The 18,695-nt window shown below is 37.4% G+C and overlaps 1 protein-coding gene across 1 annotated transcript; it reads left to right on the top strand.

The window, feature by feature from the left end:
• Window positions 1-219: 219 nt before the first annotated feature.
• CA12 (carbonic anhydrase 12) lies at window positions 220-18,083 on the top strand. Its single transcript, XM_075205242.1, has 10 exons — window positions 220-351; window positions 835-855; window positions 7,687-7,866; window positions 7,949-8,091; window positions 9,707-9,799; window positions 10,559-10,622; window positions 11,351-11,508; window positions 13,067-13,193; window positions 13,286-13,373; window positions 15,756-18,083. The coding sequence occupies exons 1-10, from the start codon at window positions 294-296 to the stop codon at window positions 15,823-15,825; spliced, it is 1,002 nt and encodes a 333-aa protein (XP_075061343.1). The 5' UTR covers window positions 220-293; the 3' UTR covers window positions 15,826-18,083.
• Window positions 18,084-18,695: the final 612 nt, after the last annotated feature.

Genomic DNA, 18,695 nt, shown 5'->3' with positions numbered 1-18,695 from the left:
CGCTAACTGCTAAGTTAGAAATTTCAAACAGAAACCTGTCTCAGCCTCTTTATTGACCTGCAGAATTCAGCAGCTCCTATCTCAGGTGTGATCATTATTCAGAGATGGAGAGCAGGTAGGAAGGTGGGAGGGGTCAGGGCTGGGCCAGGTAACAGGTAGAGCTGTGTTATTGGTGACGGAAGAGTTTGGGCTGAGTCTGGCAGAGCAGTCAGTTGTATGTAACTGAGAGGTTATTGTGCAGGGATAGGAGGAGAGGGAATCAGTGGTGCTATTCTTCGACCTGAAACTCACAGATGTATCGACAGCTCCTCTTCTTACTGACCTTGCCTGCTATACAGGCAGACTCTAATGGTAAGTCATTACTTAATTTATTATTAGTAAGCTTATTTTGTTAAGTTTTGCTTAATGACTATATAACTACATAAGTAGGCTGTTCATGTTTTTTATTCTTCTGCCTGGATTTCTGCCAATCATCATTTCCAAACACGTGAAAGACACTGTGTATGTGGGAAAAAAAAAAAAAGTTTATTAAGTATATGACCCAAAATGAATCTGATATTCTTCTGATTCCCTATTTTGTATATGGTTTTTGTGCTTATTTTTCCCCACTTATTAACGCAATGCATATTCTGTAGACTAATTTATTTGCATATATTGTTTGTTTTCTAGTATAGCATTGGTAATTTGTTACTTCTCTATTTTACATGGTAAATGTAAAGATAGTGCCTCTGGTTTCTGAGCTTGCAGGAAGGATCACATTATGTGTCAGTCTGGCAATTCATGGGATGATTTGAAAACTTAATTTTATTTTAATTTTTCATTTATTTTTTGCAGGAAAGAGCTGGGCATATTCTGGTAAGTGCTAACACAATGAGGAAAAATACATATAGTAAAAAGTGTGGGTATGTATGTATGTATGTATATATATATATATATATATATATATATATATATATATATATATATATACAGTGTTTGTTTATTTTTTCTTTCAAAACACAGTGTTCAATTTAGGCTACATAACTACTTTTTAAAGAAAATCCATAATGCAGGAAAACTTTACTTTGGGTAATAATTGCATTAAGTGCATTGTTTCTTAAACAATAATTGCAAGTTCAACTGTACAGTTACCTCAATTGTCACACTATTTATTCATTCACTTCACCCATGTATTAAATTATGGAGTACCAGTTACTTTGTAAATTTAAATAACAAATGAAAAATGCAAATGCTTCAGTATTCAACACAATGCAAACAAGTAAGAACTATGATTCGAGGCACAAATCTTGTGGCTGGTCCAAAGCCATTGCAATGGCATTGAATCTACATCATAGCTCAATACAGTATATTGTACTGAAGTGGAGGCAGTATGAAAATACAGCCACACTGCCTTGATAAAGTTTCCCCCTAAACTTGGTTTAATGATAAGAAGGTCCTTTAACCGATAAGCTACCAAGAGGACAACTGTGACCTAGAGTAGAATAAAAATAGATCCATATTTTTGCCCACAAACCATTTGCAAAACCCTATTCTAAAAATATTGCAGAGATCTAGCAAAAAGTCTTGTGGCCTGACAAGACCAACGTGGATCTTTTGGCATGAATGCTAAGCAGTATGTATGGGTCAAATCAAATGCTGGAAACCAGCCAGATGTACTGTACATTACAAACAAATCCTGAACAAAAACTTACAGCTTCTGCCACAACGCTCACACAGGAGAAATTTGCAATTCAAAAAGACAGTGAGCCAAATTATACTGCAAGAGCAACACTGAAGTGCCTTAGATTGAAGACTATGGGCTAGATTTACTAAGCTGCGGGTTTGAAAAAGTGGGGATGTTGCCTATAGCAACCAATCAGATTTGAGCTGTCATTTTGTAAAAAGTACTAAATAAATGAAAGCTAGAATCTGATTGGTTGCTATTGGCAACATCCCCACTTTTTCAAACCCGCATCTTAGTAAATATAGCCCTATATGTGTTCTTGACCAACTCGGTCCTCTCAAGTCTGTGATAAGACTTCAAAGCTGCCGTGCATCAACACTCCCCAATAGAACAATTTTGCAAGGAGAAATTGGCAATTATTGCACCATCCCAGTCTCGCAGGTAATATTTACCATTTCAACCATTGGTCATTTTGGATATCCAAAGTGGTTTAATTAATGATCAAGGGAGACGAATACTTAAATAAAGTGTTTTTGTTTATTTTGTTTTGGGTGATGGACTGCAGATAAATGTGTAATAAGTAGAAGCCATATAATATATAATGACAATATGTGTGTTTTGTTAAATCATACCCTACAATATTAATAAGGCTTGTACACATGAAAGGTAAGTTACATAAATAGCATTTGTGCTGCAAATTTATGGTTTGTGAGTGATGGAAAGAAAAACGGCACATAGATTTATAGTCATTATGAAGGTGTCAGCAGGGAGCAACAGTTTACATAGTCTGGTGGGGGAGGCGTTGGGCGGTACAAGTGTTTGCTATTTTGCTTCTTCTTTTCCTGACTTTTCATTTACCTGTCCTTCTGAAACCAGTTAGACACAGTCCCTTTTATATAGCATCGGTTATAGAATTTTTAGCCATTTACAAAACTCTTCAGCATTGCAGTTACACAGCATATTTCCTTACAGGACCTTGAAAGTCATAGGTATAAACACACAACTGAACCACCACAGAACCCTAAAACAAAAACCCTACATATCTGTATCCTAAATCTGTCAACGTGTCATAAAGCTGCTTTTGATGACCAGTTTGCCATGTGAATACTGATACGTTTACAGTTATGAGCAATATAATTAAAAAATTACTATCATTGTGTCACTTGGGAGATTTTTCTGAATTTGAAAGAAAAGAGATATGACTATCTGTGACTGGATGGACCGCCTATGCCACCCTGTCTGTTGCTGCTGGGAACCAGCTGGGCTTACTTTGCCACCATTCCCATACATTATCCCAAATGTGCCCTCTTGCCGCAGTAGGAAGGGCTTACAATGCTGCCATTACTGAGCTCCTTTATGGCGCTCAGAACCACGTTTCTTCTGGGTAACTGTCACTGCTAGTGTACTCCTGTGCTAGTAACTCCGGACCTCTTACTATGGATCAGGGCTGCTGTGGATGGATCCCCCCTGGCCTATGACACTGACCAGAGCTGCAGGGTAGCGGCAGGGCGGTGGTGCTGGAGAGCTGGGTCCAACCTCAGAAACAGCCGGTGAACGGATTAGATTTGGGGTCTAATCTGTAGGTCACAGGATTACAGCAATATTGAAGAAGTTGTCAAGCAGGTTCTTGAAGCAAAGAGTGATATTTTATTTCGCTCAGGTGCCCTGACAAGGACAGTTCCACTGATTACAGTTATTGGTGGCCAGGTCAGATGGAACATCAGAATGATACATTTCAGTGTACAGGTCAGTGCTTTTTATACAGATTTGGACACAGACTATTTCTAGAATCGTGATGTAACTTGTTTACCAAAACATAGATTTACATGCATTGCAAAGTTAACAATATTTACTTATCTGTGATATCTTGCAAATTCAGTGATGTCCTGCATCTTGTTTTTAGACATATGAAATCTAGTAGCAGGTCTTAATTAACCCCTACTGTCTTTAAAAAGCCTCACACATCAAAAGGCCTGATTTAACATATGGGTCTTTCTTCAGACAGTTCAGAATACACATTCATACAAAACATGACAATCTTAAACAAGCCATTTACCCACATCACAATACACAAAAGGCTTCCATCCACAAAGACTTATTGTATCAGATATATACCTTAAGAAATAATACATCTCCTCTAGCAGGGCTAAACAAACAAAATTTCTTCCCCTGGTCTCAGAAAGTAAAGATTTTCCTTACCAAAATATACACAATATCAAAAATAAGTGCATGTGCAATTATATAAATAAGTGTCCTCCGCTATTTCCTTTAAATAAATTTATACCATAAGATATTTATACGTGATCCAGTCACACTATCATTCCTTTACAATTGTTTACAAAACTAATCGGGGTTTTTAAAACCTAAATAATGTGCATTTAATAGTCCATGTAAGGGCATACAGGAAATCTGTATGTGTATATGTGTATATATATATATATATATATATATATATATATATATATATTGCTACAAATGTGTATATTTTGTAAATTGTTCGTGGCAAAACTGTTGCTCTCAGAATATATTCTATACTGTGTTTGTTTTTCTTTGGTAATAAAAAATAATAATCTTTGGTGAGAACAGTTTCCATGTAATAAACTGACCCTCCCACCTATACGGTACTTGACAGCAGTCATAAAATTCATTAACATGTTATGTATTAAATGCCTCTGCAAGCAAAAATAAGCTTTTTATGTGTTATCCATATACATAATGAACCTTGAAATGTCTGTACTTTCTCATTATATTAGTCTGTAGCAATTCATATAAACCATAAGTTTGATGGGGGGGAATTGCTGTTAAAAACTAGGGCTGACCTTGTAAAGAACCACAAGTAAACCGGTTCACATGGTTGGGGTATAATCCATGCACAGCTTTTGATCAGTTCTGATTCATAAAATCACATGTTTTGAGAAGGTTTTTTTTTTTTATTGCTGTAATCCTTCTAACATCCAGACACAGATGAAATGTAAATTTATACATCTTGCCACATTATTTGTACTGTTCACAGAATTTGTGGAATGTGTTGGTGGGTTTGTTTTTGTTTTGTTTGTTTTTTCTCTCCGTCTTTTTTTTTTTTTTTTTTTTTTTTCTTTTTCTCTTCAGTAAAATATATATAGTTAGGATTGAGAATAAAATCTGTTTGATCCATATGTCCATAAGTGAGAACTGTAATTTCAGTCTGTGAGCCCTCACGCGGCTGGAGTTCTTCGTGTTACCATTGTCTCCATACCTACGATCACTGTTACTAGTGTTGCACTAGTATTTGTAACAGCTGTTGTTAATCTAGGAAGAAATTTTATTTTTGGATTAGTTTAGACTTAAAATTCCTCTGCCTGATTCTGAATTTGTGCTTAAAGGTTTTAATAACGTCCTTAATACAAGTTACCAACGTCAGTGACTACATTTTCCAAAGAAAAGTGCAAACTAATACACTGCACTAAAACCCACATTTACCCAGCTGTAACATTGGTGGAAGTCTGCAAACTAATCCCCAATGAGTCAAACCAGCACCATAAGGAATTGTCCAGTTGCCAACCTATCACCTTCCTAGAGGTTGGATGCTGGTAATAAGGACAGTGGCGCACGCAGGGGGGGTTTCTGAGTCTCCAGAAACCCCCCCCCCCCTGCGCTAACTAAGTGGCCGCTATAGCTGCACTTTCCTATACAGCAGCTGCGGCGCTGTCAAAGAAGCATCCGCGGCGGTGCTGTAGTGTATACAGCACCGCCGCGGACGCTTCTTAGACAGCGCCGCGGCTGCTGTATAGGACAGCGCTGAAGAAACGGATCTGCTGCGCATGCGCAGCAGCTCTCGCGGGGGTGTTTTTTTTGGGGCCCCCCGACAATCCTCCATTCGCCCCTGATAAGGATAGATGAAAACTAACATGCAATTTTTAGGTTACATTGGTGAAATATATATAAATTATAGAACTCAGGTGACAGGTGAAAAGTGCATTAAAATATGTGAACACAACCAGATTTTAAGGATTACAAACATAGTGTAGTCAAGGGGCATGTAGGTGCTTAAACATAACGTGTACTTGTTTCCTGTGGGTTTCTTTTCAGCAAATCTTTTTAAAAATTTCCATCCTCTCACCTGATCCTGCCCCCATAAGCAGTGATATAGAGCACTTTAGCAAAGACTCCTCATGTGGCTTTCAATTTTTATGTTGGTGGCTGAAATAAAGACACAGCCTGCTGCAGCCGGACTCGTCTAGTAAGCTGCAGCCGGACATGTCTAGTAAGCTACTTGAGTGGAGAAGTTGTCTATTTATGGTACTTTGTAACCTTCACCTGTGTCACATATATCAATGTAATGGTTGAATTCTATATATGCTACAGTCTAACAGAAATGTGACATTTCTTCCTTGTAAATGTTCAATGTGTTTTGTAAACTCTTGTATTGCTACAATAGGTAGGTGCAGTATGTACAGAACTGCTGCTTGGTTACACACAGCTATTTTCATAGGGGAGAACAGGTATCTACTGACTTGTGTAAGGAGAACTGGTTTAAGAGGTTAAATATATATTGCAGGAAGAATGTTACAATGATTTTAGATATATTTATTGTCATTATAAATCTTTGCCTCAAATTCTGCTAGAGCATATTAATGTTTCAGAAATATTCATTTTCTTTTCAATAATTTACTGAGAACAGATGAGTGCTGTTTATTCATTTGCTTTCACATGCTGTAAATTTGCTTTGCACAATAGCACAAAAAATGACAGTAGTCCTACAGGAGTTTGTGTTTGTGCACATAATACTAGATCTCTGTGCTGGTGTTCTGGCTTATTAAGTGCAATAATGTAAGAATTGGAAGACTAAATCTACAGGCATTGCTTTCACTCTGATTTCCAACCTTTTAAATTTTGCAGTGTAACTTCTAATGCATTTCACATGTGTGGGGGATTTTTTTTTTTATTTATTATCTTTTTCTTCACACCAGTAGTAAACAAAACCATTGCTATGGATAGTCCTATACACATTAAAGAAAATATTTAGTGTACTCCCCCCCCCCCCCCCCCTTTTTTTTTTTTTTTATTATTTTATTTATTTATTTAGGTCTTAACCAAATTTCGTTGATATGATTTGTAATTTATTTTAACACCTTTCTACTATAATGCACAGCAAGCTAGTCATCGTGAAACACATGTGCCCCAACAATTGGTTGGTAATCGCTGAATGAACTTGTGTATGGTGTGAAACTGTTAATTTTACCATTCCCTGGTTGGTTGGAAACATTATACGGTCCGAATTAAGATAACTGTTAAACTATATTATTCCGCAGATTATAAAATGTTTTCTATAAAACACAAATTTTATGGATTTATTTTAGAATCTTATCCCCTCACTCTATGGACATCTTTCCTACAGGAAATGGACCTGTCCATAATCATTTGTGTTACTACTTAGTTTAGTTTCCCTAAATTAGAAGCACACCCTCTTTATCACTTGTACACCAACAATAAATGTGTAAGTTTTTATATTTCATACCAAGTGTAATTTTGTAAATGGTTCAAGATCTTTAATTGGCACCAAGTTTGATATGATTATCTCTGCTTTATCTGATCATTCAGTACACATCTGATGTTCCGCTTACAAAGAGGAATTCCTTGGTAAGCTCTGCTGTTACTGACAGTGACTTCCAGATAAGACACTGGGGCCTTTGTCACTGTTAATACAAAGCACTTATTCCTTCATTGGTATCTGTCCATGACAAATGATTCTATTACTTGCCAGCCAGGAAACAGTCCTGTATAGTGTCTTAATGTTCGATTTGTAGACGCGTCCAGTTAAGATGATATTTATTTATTTTTTTTGCAAGCAAATACAATTTTGTAGGCGCAAGGAAGTACTTTTGTTGGTTTGAGGAGGCATTGTATTACTGTACTGAATAGATAGGGGTTTAGTGGAAAAATCTGTTACACATCATGATTGTGACATGTGGTTGAGGTTCAATTGCATTTAAAAGATTACATTGCTCAGTTTGTGGATAATGCAATGTTATCTTCTCTCCTAGGTAACCATGGAGAGAGCAGCTGGCCAATAAAATATAGCTTCTGTGGTGGTGTCTACCAGTCTCCACTTGATTTTCATCGTAGCATACTGCAGTATGATTCCACCCTGCAACCCATCCGTCTGTATGGATACAATGCTTCCAGCACAGATGCCTTCACTATATACAACAATGGACATACAGGTACAGAGATAAAGTGCTCTGCCCACCTCCTCTATGATCATAATGCTGGAATAAATTAATATCTGTGCACTTTTAATTTTAGTGTCTATGAGTCTACCTCCAAATATGTACATGGAAATCCCACCTTTCCGCTACATTGCTTCAACACTTCACTTTCACTGGGGTAACCTGGCCAGCCCTACTGGATCAGAACACTGCATTGGGGGCAAGAGGTTTTCAGCTGAGGTAAAAACTACTTCAAACTAGGTCTTCTCAAGCTTCTCTCACAGTTTTTAGGATTCCACTGTGTAGATTTGTTGCTTAATTTTTTTTGTGAAAGTGTACACTATGGACTCCTGCCAGTTCCTCTATTTGACCCTGCTTGCTTCTCTAGTATTGATTCTCCACTTTGCCCTTTGTACTCATCTGACAGACTTCCACCTCTGACGACGTTGGCAAACTTTCTTTTGCTCATCTGTCTAGTTTAATTCCATTTTCCCTACATGAATTTGCCTTGCCTTTACATTTTATTATAAACTTCCTAAAAATCACAATCAGCAACTGAACGATGTCTGGCAAATGCACTTGCGACCAGCAGTGTACGCAGATTTCCTTAGTGTAGAGTCACTATCTTTTCAGCAGATGGTTATGACAGCTGAAAATCCCAGACTAAAGGTAAATTGTGTAGGTGTGTACGTATGAATCTACAGGCTGATCGGGACTTTCAGTTGTTGGTAAAATCATTACAGAAATTGCACATGCAGTAATTTTCAATAGTATACCCAGCTTTACAAGAAACATGTGACATAATTACATTCAGCACACACATAAATGCAATTAAAACCCAATCTGTTCAAAAAACAAATATATTTGGAAATAAGCATATAATAGTGGCTGATTTTCATAATACATGCATGCCCCATAACTTGTTTTAGATATCCTTACTCCGGTAGCCACCCATGAGTCTCCATACTTGCAGACTGCAGAAACTCCAGTGTAAATATTACTGTGTAAGATTAGCTGGCTAGACAAGTCATGGCTCCAGTGGAAGTGGGAATGAATGGGGGCTCTTATAGGGAAGGGGGAGGGTATTGGGAGTGCTGCCTCAGACCCTATGGGGACGTCTCAATTCCCCACATCAAGGAAAAATACAAAAATATAGTTTATGGTAGTGGACAGAGAAGGGATGGGAAAGAAATGGATAGGGATTAAGGGATATGGATCCATGTGCTGAGCTATAATTCATGGATTAAACCTAGCCTAGTTTTAACCACTTTGTAACTGCAGGTAAATGTGGTGTGTGCGGATTGGGATCTCGGTGTCAATAAAGTTGTTATAATTTGTATTGGCTCCAATTTACCACAACAACTTTATTGAGATCCCAGTTGGCACACACCACATTTACCTGCAGTTACAAAGTGGTTAAAACTAGGCTAGGTTTAATCCATGAATTATACCTCAGCACATGGATCCATATCCCTTAATTCCTATCTATTTCTTTCCCGTCCCTTCTGCACCCTCTCCCATAAGCTATATTTTTGTATATCTTCTGAACATGTCTAGTGGTTCTAAGGGGGTGAGAGGTTGATGTTGACTGAAGGTTTTTTTACTTGTATTTTTTTTAAAAAAATTTTTTTTATATATATATATATATATTATGGTATTTAAAAAAAAAAAAAACAACCCAGTTCAGATCAGGTCATTTTTATAGTTGACATCTTAATTAATTCTCTCAAACATCTTCTAAATTATCACAACATAATTCTTTCACAATTGTACTATGGAAAACTATTAAGCAAACCTTTAGCACATCTCCTGTTCAAAGGCCAAGTTTGTGCTAACAGATGACGTTTTCTTCCAGCTGCATATTGTGCATTATAACTCTAAGTATGCAGACGCCAACATAGCGATGGAGGCTGCAGACGGTCTGGCTGTGCTGGGAATTCTCATAGAGGTGAGACACAGTACATGCTTGTTGTAGGAAGAAATGTGTTTTATTTATTTTTTGTTGGGTAATCTGGTTCCTTTAAATAAAAAAAATTCAGACCAAATCTTGTTGCACAATAATTTCTGACTATATCAAACACCTTAATGCTGTTTCCCATGCATAACATAATAGTAAAGTGGTAGTGCGTGGTACACAAAGAATAATGCTACCATACATTATGCAGACCACCTACAAACACCCCTAAAAAGACATGTACACCAATGACACATGCATGCAAGCAGCTCAAGCTCGCATGGCTCTCCACCTGGCAAGTCATCTGTTGCCTTGGGAAAACTGAATTCCTTCTTGGTGTCACAAGCCTTGATTTGTGGGTCACTTTGGTCTGAATAATTGAGATTGGCTGATGAAATTGCCATATATGTGGACAGCTCCAAGAAAGGTGTATGTGGTTTGGTTTTCGTTTTATTAGTCCATATCAAATAATTATTGCATCAATTTATGTAATCTACAGATAACGTGATGAAGTTGGACTACTACAAATAAGCATGTTAAAGGATACCATATTTTGTTTAACAGTTTTAAATATATACAGACATGGCATATTTTCCTAGGAAGCAAAATGTTTCATGTGAAGTTATATTTACTGTCTGTGTGCTTGGTATAATACAAAGCCCTATTATGGCTTCTGATCATTTTATAGACAGTCTATCACAAATATACCTGCTTTCTACACAAGCGTGAGTCTTTTTGTATTTTTACCTACAGATTGGTTCCTTCAATCCTGCATATGACAAAATCTTTGCTCAGCTGACTAAGATCAAATACAAAGGTGAGTATGTGGGCATGTCTCTTAGCACAGAGTTACTCACTAATATGAATAGCCGAGTCAGGTGAGACCACCTTTTTGTATTGTCTTCATCTCATGCTTGTCATATACCCCCAGTATTTTAGTGGGTGGGGTTAGAACAACCTGTAGCAAATTAGATAATTGGAATGTTCAAAGCTGCACAATACTGTATTTAGGAGATGTGTTCTGATCTTGTGGGAGCTAGGGATATATTCACTTGTTTGTGTATAGGGAGGGCTGCAGGTGACGGGCATTGTCCTTATTTGAGTGAGAGAAGGGAGGAAAATAGAAAGTCACATACTGAGCGTTTGATAGTGGAAGGAGAAGGTACTACCAAAAGCACAGAGTAATACAGGAAGGCTGTGGTGGTGTCAAAGCCACTTTTATATTAAACAGACTTTTTTTTTTTACCAACAAATGTATAGATGTTTCTTATATTTAGTTTTAAAGTTGGTTTGGTTTTTGTTTTTTGCATTCATTTTCTCTAAAACCACATGGTGACTTGAACCCAGTGGCTGACTAGCAAATTTTAGCTTGGGGGAACTCTATTTGGCATGCTATTGGATACATTTTAAGGGGGGCCCACTGTGGGACTTGAATGGGGGGGTTAGGCAGCCAGTCCCTGCTTGTAGTTATGATTTTGAAGTACCCTTCACCATGTTAAACTGCTTGTCCACTTGATGACTATAGTTTTGTATACTCTCATACAGGACAGAAGGCTCAGATTCCAAGGTTTAATGTCCAGGATCTTGTCCCTGAAAGCCTGGATATGTATTATCGCTATGAAGGTTCACTAACTACCCCGCCATGCAACCCCAGTGTCTTATGGTCCGTTTTCCGTAATCCTGTGTTCATTTCAGAGGAGCAGGTAATGTGATTCCAGCTATGAGTGATAGCCTTATGTTCTTGAGTAATCATAGTTGCATAACACACAAGTGATGTTTTAAGGTTGACCTCAGAAATCTTATTGACTGTCATTCCAATGAAATTCTACTTTCACAAATTGTGGTAACTTAACTGGAATGGGAGAAAACCTGCACATAAGCAAAAAAGACGCCCTCAGACCTTTGATTTCACAGAACTGATGCTGTTTTAAAAAAAATCAAAGACAAAAAACCCCATCAACATGACACAGCTGGACTGGTTTCCACTATAACATGTAAGCTGCCTGAAGACCATCCCCAGGCTGGGAGGGTGGTTGTTGTTGTTTTTTGCTTTCTTCAATCAATAAAACACTCATTACACTCATCACCTTTATTAAATTAAAAAAAAAAAACTTAATTTATTTTTATGTCCTACTCCAAATGGTAAAGGGGACCTTAAAAATCCTCTTTTTAAAAAAACAAACAAAAAAACTTGCATACTAGCATCAATCACCATTTTATTATCAAAGCCTGAAGTCCCTAAGCGGCATGGGAAATCCAAGCAGCTGTATAAAGGCATCTGATGCATATGCTGTGTGGGCCGTTGATACAATAATTCTTCTAGTTGGGTAACCCTGTATTTTACAAAAAAGTTGCACTCTGTCTTGTGCATCCATCCCTTAATCTGTAAAAGAACATGTTCTTTTATTGACATGTATGTCAATAAGTCATAAAAATACACATAATTAAATTGGGCAGCACGGTGGCTTAGTGGTTAGCACTTCTGCCTCACAGCACTGGAATCATGAGTTTCGATTCCCGACCATGGCCTTATCTGTGTGGAGTTTGTCTGTTCTTCCTGTGTTTGCGTGGGTTTCCTCCAGGTGCTCCGGTTTCCTCCCACAATCCAAAAACATTCTGGTAGGTTAATTGGCTGCTATTAAATTGCCCTTAGTCTCTCTGTCTGTGTGCGTGTATGTTAAGGGATTTAGATTGTAAGCTCTAATGGGGCAGGGACTGATGTGAATGAGTTCTCTGTACAGCGCTGCAGAATTAGTGGCACTATATAAATAGATGATGATTGACTGTGGTGTTCTATAAACCTAAAAATTAGTACAGTATAATTAAAAACAAACTAAAAAAAATGTAAAGGGTTTTTTTTTTTTTTTTTTTATCTCCAGTCCTATAGACAGAATACTTATGTTACAGTGTGTAACTGCAAATAAGTAAATTAGTAAGGTAAGGAAACCTATTACAAGTCAGAGGACGTCTGACGTGTGTGTTTTCCCAAACACTTAAAAAGCTGTCAACAATGAGTTAAGACTAGGATTAAATGATCCCATAGATCCCAATTTTCATGTCTGCATACCTTAGCCCCGGAAGTGGATTTTTTTTTATTTATTTTTTCAAAGTGAAACTTTGCTTTTAGTGAAGTGTTTTATATAAAGAAGCAGCTTTCATTTTTAGAATGTAGTTGTACATTTCTTGAAATATAGAATAGAAATAAAGGTACATTTGATGTAGCTATTGTACTGTCTCAGTTTGAAAATCTGTGTCTTGTAGCTCTTCTTTTTAGAGAGTGCCCTCTACTGCACAGAATGGAACAGTTCTGCACCCTTAGAGATGATTGATAACTACAGGCAACTACAGCAGGAAGGTGACCGGCTAGTGTCTGTCTCTTTTCGGGAAGGTAAGTAGGGCTGCCCCATGCAAATTGTACATAGATGATAACTCTACCTGCATCTCTCTGATGTGCTGCCATAACAATCTGGTGTTTTGTAGGCATCGTTCTTACAGTTGTATTGGCCTCTCTGCTTGGTGTTCTAGTCATTACCGCAGTGACCTGTTGGTTGTTTCGCCATAAGAAGCGGTAAGAGCTTTTGTTTTTGTATCCATTTGTATAAATATTTATTTAAAATGGTAGTCAACGGGCCACGAGTGACAGAAGTAGCCCCTCTTCATGGGAAGACTAAAATATGTAAACATGACGACTGGTAAATCTACAAATAATTAGTCTAGAGTCCAGAGGCCCCCAAACTTTTGAGTCCTGACCACTCCAAGAAATCCTTGATCCTTCATCAAGCATATCTATCTCTTCCAAAGTGTTAGGCTGCCCCTTCCCTAAAAACACCACTTCAGTGCATATTGGTACAAGCAGCATCTGACCGTGAAACTTTACTCACAGCTATACCTGAATATGGACAAAATACTGATAATCAGGGTGGTGGGACAGCCCCCACAAATTGGGATTGGGAGGTAGGAAGGAGAGATTTCATGAAATTATTCTAAACTCTAATTTAAAAGAAGCAGAGGAAACAGAATATTTCAAAACCAGAAATTAGTGCTAGTTTTAGACTACTTCTTTTAATGGTTAAATCTGCAGTGTTTTGAAACAAAACTGATTCCACCCACTAGAACACTTCCAGATGTCAATTTGAGTCACAGCAAGTATTTTTATTTCTGATTTTCAACTTTCGACCCCAAGTGTTTTAAATTGGCCATTTGTGCGTTATTAATCCCTGTGGACTGTCTTATCAACACTGAGGGGTCTATGTCAACCACAAATGGAGAAAATACATTGTTAAACAATGTTTTCTATTGTTCCATATGGTGACAGGTTTGATGTATGATTGTGTACACAGAGCAATATTGCAATTGGACGGTATTGTCACATGTCCATAAGATAGACTCTTACCCAATCCTTGAGTGCATGGATACCAAAACAGGATAGACCAGTGCAGTAGATTCATATAAAATACTCATGAATGGCCACTTGGGCTCCTTAATTAGGAGTAAATGTCTGCTTTTCAGCTGACACAGTTTTCAAGTGAGTAGGTGGCTGCTGTAGGATTTGAGGAAGTGCTGTAGTGATTTTCAGTAAGCATTGGAACAGCTAATATCCTTTGTTTGGAAAACAGCAGGAGATGTTTGTGTGACCATTAACTTTGTGTTGCTGTGTTGCTAACTATCTACACCTGTTAAACCATGAAAAACATAACAAGAGTATGTAGATAATATCCGTGTAAACAATCCGAGCACGTTCAAATGGTGAAATCCAGCACTGCTGCCGTACAAAAAAATATATGTGTATTTTTTCCAGGACAAGGGTGCACAAGCCCACTCTAGACACTAAAGACATATTAATCACAATAAAAAAAAAATTGTGAGGTTGACTCTGAAATTTTGTTATATAATAGCTGGAATAAATATAAGGTATTTAGTGTGCATCTTGAGAATGCCCATCAACCGGGACAAGCTTGCTTTGCTGTTGCAACTGTCTACAGGTTCTAGATCAGTGTTTCCCAAGCACAGTCCTCAGGACCCTAACAGTGCAGGTTTTCTGGATCACACGTGACCTAATTATACCACCTGTGGAACTTTCAAAATGTTTCAGTCAGTAATGATTACACCTGTGCTCCAGCAAAGAGATATGGAAAACATGTACTGTTAGGGATCCTGAGGACTGGGTTTGGGAAACCCTGTTCTAGGTAATGATGACAGGACCTACCTGAAAACTACCCTAATTAAAAAGTGTAGTTCCAAAGTGAAAGTAATCCAAGCCTTCAAAGTGTTGAACTTGGGTTTGTAGAAAAAAATTCCCCTTTTTCTGTTTTATCAGGTATATGAAAAAGTGCATCACCACTGTGCAAGACTTTACATAATACATGACAAGAATGCAGGAGCATACCTTAGTCACTAACATTAGACATATTAATCTCCATGAATACAATTTTTATGCAGTAGACTCTGTAATTTTGATGCTCAATATAATATCTGAAATAATCATGATTTCTCTCTTTATTTGCCACCCTCTCATAAAGTGCTGATTATTGTTATTTGCCAATGCTCCAAAGATATGAAGTCTTTGAAACCCCCCTAGAGACTGCTCACAGCTGGGCTGTTTTTTTTTGTCATTTCACAATTCATTGGAAGACTTTAATTGTATGCAGGTTGACTCCAATCAATTGTGTGACCTCTGAGGACCAATTGCAACAGGGTTTATTGAGGTGAATTTTTGCAAAGGGGATGCAAGCTTAAGCATCCATCTTTTGCCTGTTTATTTGTGGGGGGGAGGGGTTGACATCACACAGAATTTTGTGTTGATTAGTGGTAAGAATTTTCAAATCCGTTTTGATGCACAGATGTAAGAATTTCAAAAATGCAGAAGAGAGTAAATACTTTTCATCAATGCTACCTGACAATTTTGCTTTGTTTTTGTTTTTTTCCAATACTAATGTTGTAACTTTTGCAGGGGCAAGAAACCCAAGAATGTCATGTACACTGCTGCTGTACCGATGGAGGAAAACACTTCTAAAGTATGATATTCACTGGTATCTAACAAGATCTTATTGGTGCAGGCCTTCAGTGATGCACACTCTACTCTGCACAATGAAAGAGGATCCTGACTATATTGTTTTTTTTTATGGAACCATATTCAACTTTTAAAACTGATTTACTTGAATGGGATGTTGGTAGTCATTTTATGTTTCCAATGTTCTTGCTAAATTCAGTGGAATCCTGCTCTGAAGTGGTGAAATTGATCTTTGGTGTAGATACCATCATTCAACATGTTGGTTGCTGAAAATCTACAGCTCCCAATGCGTGTGGGGTTTTTACTATGGGAATTGAGGTAAAGCAATGTCTGGAATACCTAACTGCCAAAACACTAGTTATTGAAGTGCTATTTATCAGGAAACGTCCTCTCCTTTTTATCAGAACTCTCCGTAACTGCCAGACAATTTACTGCATTCTAACACATATGTACACCTGCTTCAACAAATATGTTTCATAGAATTAGAAATATGATGGCCAATGTTCTCTTAGAATAATAGTTACCAATGGTTAGGGAATAAGTTATAGTTGACTGTACATAATCCCCGTTTAGTATGTGTTAATGCATAATTTGAAGTCTTTATTGTTCCCTATAAGCTTAGCCAGAGTTGTATTGAAATTATTTTTTAAATTCGTCCTAGTGTGTATGTCTAATGACAGCATTAGTGTTAGGAAGTAGAGATTTTCCTGTTTTATTAGAAAAAGAACACAACTGCCCCATTCATGCCAAGTAAACCAACTGAAATAAGGTCCCTTAAATGTTACTCGGCACTACTGGTTCCAGTGATGTGATTCAATCCAAACATACACTATTGGAGTTATTTACGTCATCCAAACATAAAAATCCAGTGACTGCACTGAAGTTCTGAAAGAAAAAAAAAACAACCTTCATAGAACACTTCGTAATGTTGTATTTCAAATTGACACTCTAGCTTTTAAATGTCTCTACTGTCTCCCTTATTCACACAAGATTTCCCCACAGGAATACTGCTAATTGAGCCACATATTCTCCTGTTTCTAGAATACTTGTCATGTTGCAAATATGAAACGTTCTGAACTTTTTTGTGAAATCCTTACCACCCCCCCCCCCCTCCCCACCCCAAAAAAGCCAGCCATTCTATAGTCCTATGTATAAAATAATTATTCCCAGTGAAATATGCTATCTTTATGTGAAATGTCCAGTTGAAAGAAATTGAGCACAAGATATGTGGAAGCTGGAAGAGTTTATGAACAAAATGTGGATTTTACAGTACAGAATAGTGAATAATCTTGTAAATGTGGACTAACTTAATTTACCGAGACTGAATATGGCTTTAAAAATCCCTGATGGGTCCACAACACTTCTGGCATATGCATAGGTAGCACAGTGGCCTAGTGGTTAGCACTGGGGTAATGAGTTTGATTCCCAACCATGACCTTATCTGTGTGGAGTTTGTATGTTCTCCCTGTGTTTGCATGGGTTTGCTCCGGTTTGCTCCCACACTCCAAAAACATACTGGTGGGTTAATTGGCTGCTATCAAAATTGACCCTAGTCTCTCCCTCTCTGTCTGTCTGTGTGTGATTGTGTACCTGTATTAGGGAATTTAAACTGTAAGCTCCAATGGGGCAGGGACTGATGTGAATGCGTTCTCTGTACAGCGCTGCGGAATTAGTGGCGCTATATAAATAGATGATGATGGGGCTGGTTAATGACTGAACTGCTATCAGATACTGTGTAACAAATCGGTCAGCCCTGTCCTCCTCATGTCATCATTAAGCAGCTGAGATATCTTTATTTAGAAAAGAGAAAAATACCAGTAGAACGATGGACTGGTGATGATGATGATGATGATGATGATGATGCAGATGCATACAACAACAGTTAAACATGTCACCAATGTTCCATCTTTCAGAAATTTTCCAGTGCTTTTTTTTTTTCTTTTTTGCCTATGTGGAAAGCAGCACTTGTTAGAAAATTGAACTGTATGAAGGACTGTTTATGAGTATTTCTGTTCCTGAACCACAAGTCTCCTATATTGTGTATTGAGCCACCAGGTTGTCTGTTACTAGTTTGACTGACCTATCCTGTTCAGAATTGGAAACCTTCACTTACCATACATAGCAGTATTGCATGACATTACCTCTGTTTTATAGATTTGTAATATGGTTTGCTAGCCTTGTGGTTTTAATATAATCTTACAGATTTAAGTGATTTTTATAAATGTCAATTAAGTGTTAGAATAAATTATTTTTCTTGTAAAACCAAAATTGGGTTGACAATTTTATTTTTCATGTAATCAGGGATGTTCAAACATGAATCAATTGTTGACAAGCGTCTTATACTGAACACGCTTCCATTTGCGTAGTGTATATTACATGGACTAACCCTGCATATGCTCGGAAGCGGACGTTTACGTAAATGAGCACATTCCATGTCTGAATGGAAACGATGGAAGGGGCGGACTAACGTAGGCAATGTACAGTGATTGTATGCCAACACAGATACGGCTTATGCAAGTCCTGGGTTTCTCATCAGTATGCTTTTGTTTCAGCTGTATCATTTGCACCAGTTATAGGGCAGGTGTAAGTTGTGACTGACATGGCATAGTTTTCTTTTATTTAAAAAAAATATACACGTCTGTATGTCACTAGCTAGCACAGAAATGTTTATGGAAGTAAGATATAATCTAAAAACGCATTGTATGTACACATTGAAAGTATTTTGATTTATGTATTGGATGTAAAAAAAAAAAAAAAAAAAGAAATCTTTGAAAATCTTCTTTGACAATCCATATTTAAATTGAGGGTTAGACCTTTCGGGTGTGGGATTCTTCCACCCCAATTTTTATTTTTTATTTTGGTGTACAAACAAACTATTTG

This window comes from Mixophyes fleayi, chromosome 4, assembly GCF_038048845.1.
Source record: "Mixophyes fleayi isolate aMixFle1 chromosome 4, aMixFle1.hap1, whole genome shotgun sequence".
NCBI classification, from domain to species: Eukaryota; Metazoa; Chordata; class Amphibia; order Anura; family Limnodynastidae; genus Mixophyes; species Mixophyes fleayi.
The sequence above is the reverse complement of the archived record's forward strand: the minus strand, read 5'-3'. Positions and strand labels throughout refer to the sequence as shown.

What these genes read in the sequence shown, in the direction of transcription:
- CA12 (XM_075205242.1), top strand. Translation starts at nt 294, where the DNA reads ATGTATCGACAGCTCCTCTTCTTACTGACCTTGCCTGCTATACAGGCA. An exon ending in AAAGAGCTGGGCATATTCTG is followed by an intron (nt 856 to 7,686) that starts GTAAGTGCTAAC and finishes CTTCTCTCCTAG; the next exon opens with GTAACCATGGAGAGAGCAGC. An exon ending in ATACAACAATGGACATACAG is followed by an intron (nt 7,867 to 7,948) that starts GTACAGAGATAA and finishes TTTTAATTTTAG; the next exon opens with TGTCTATGAGTCTACCTCCA.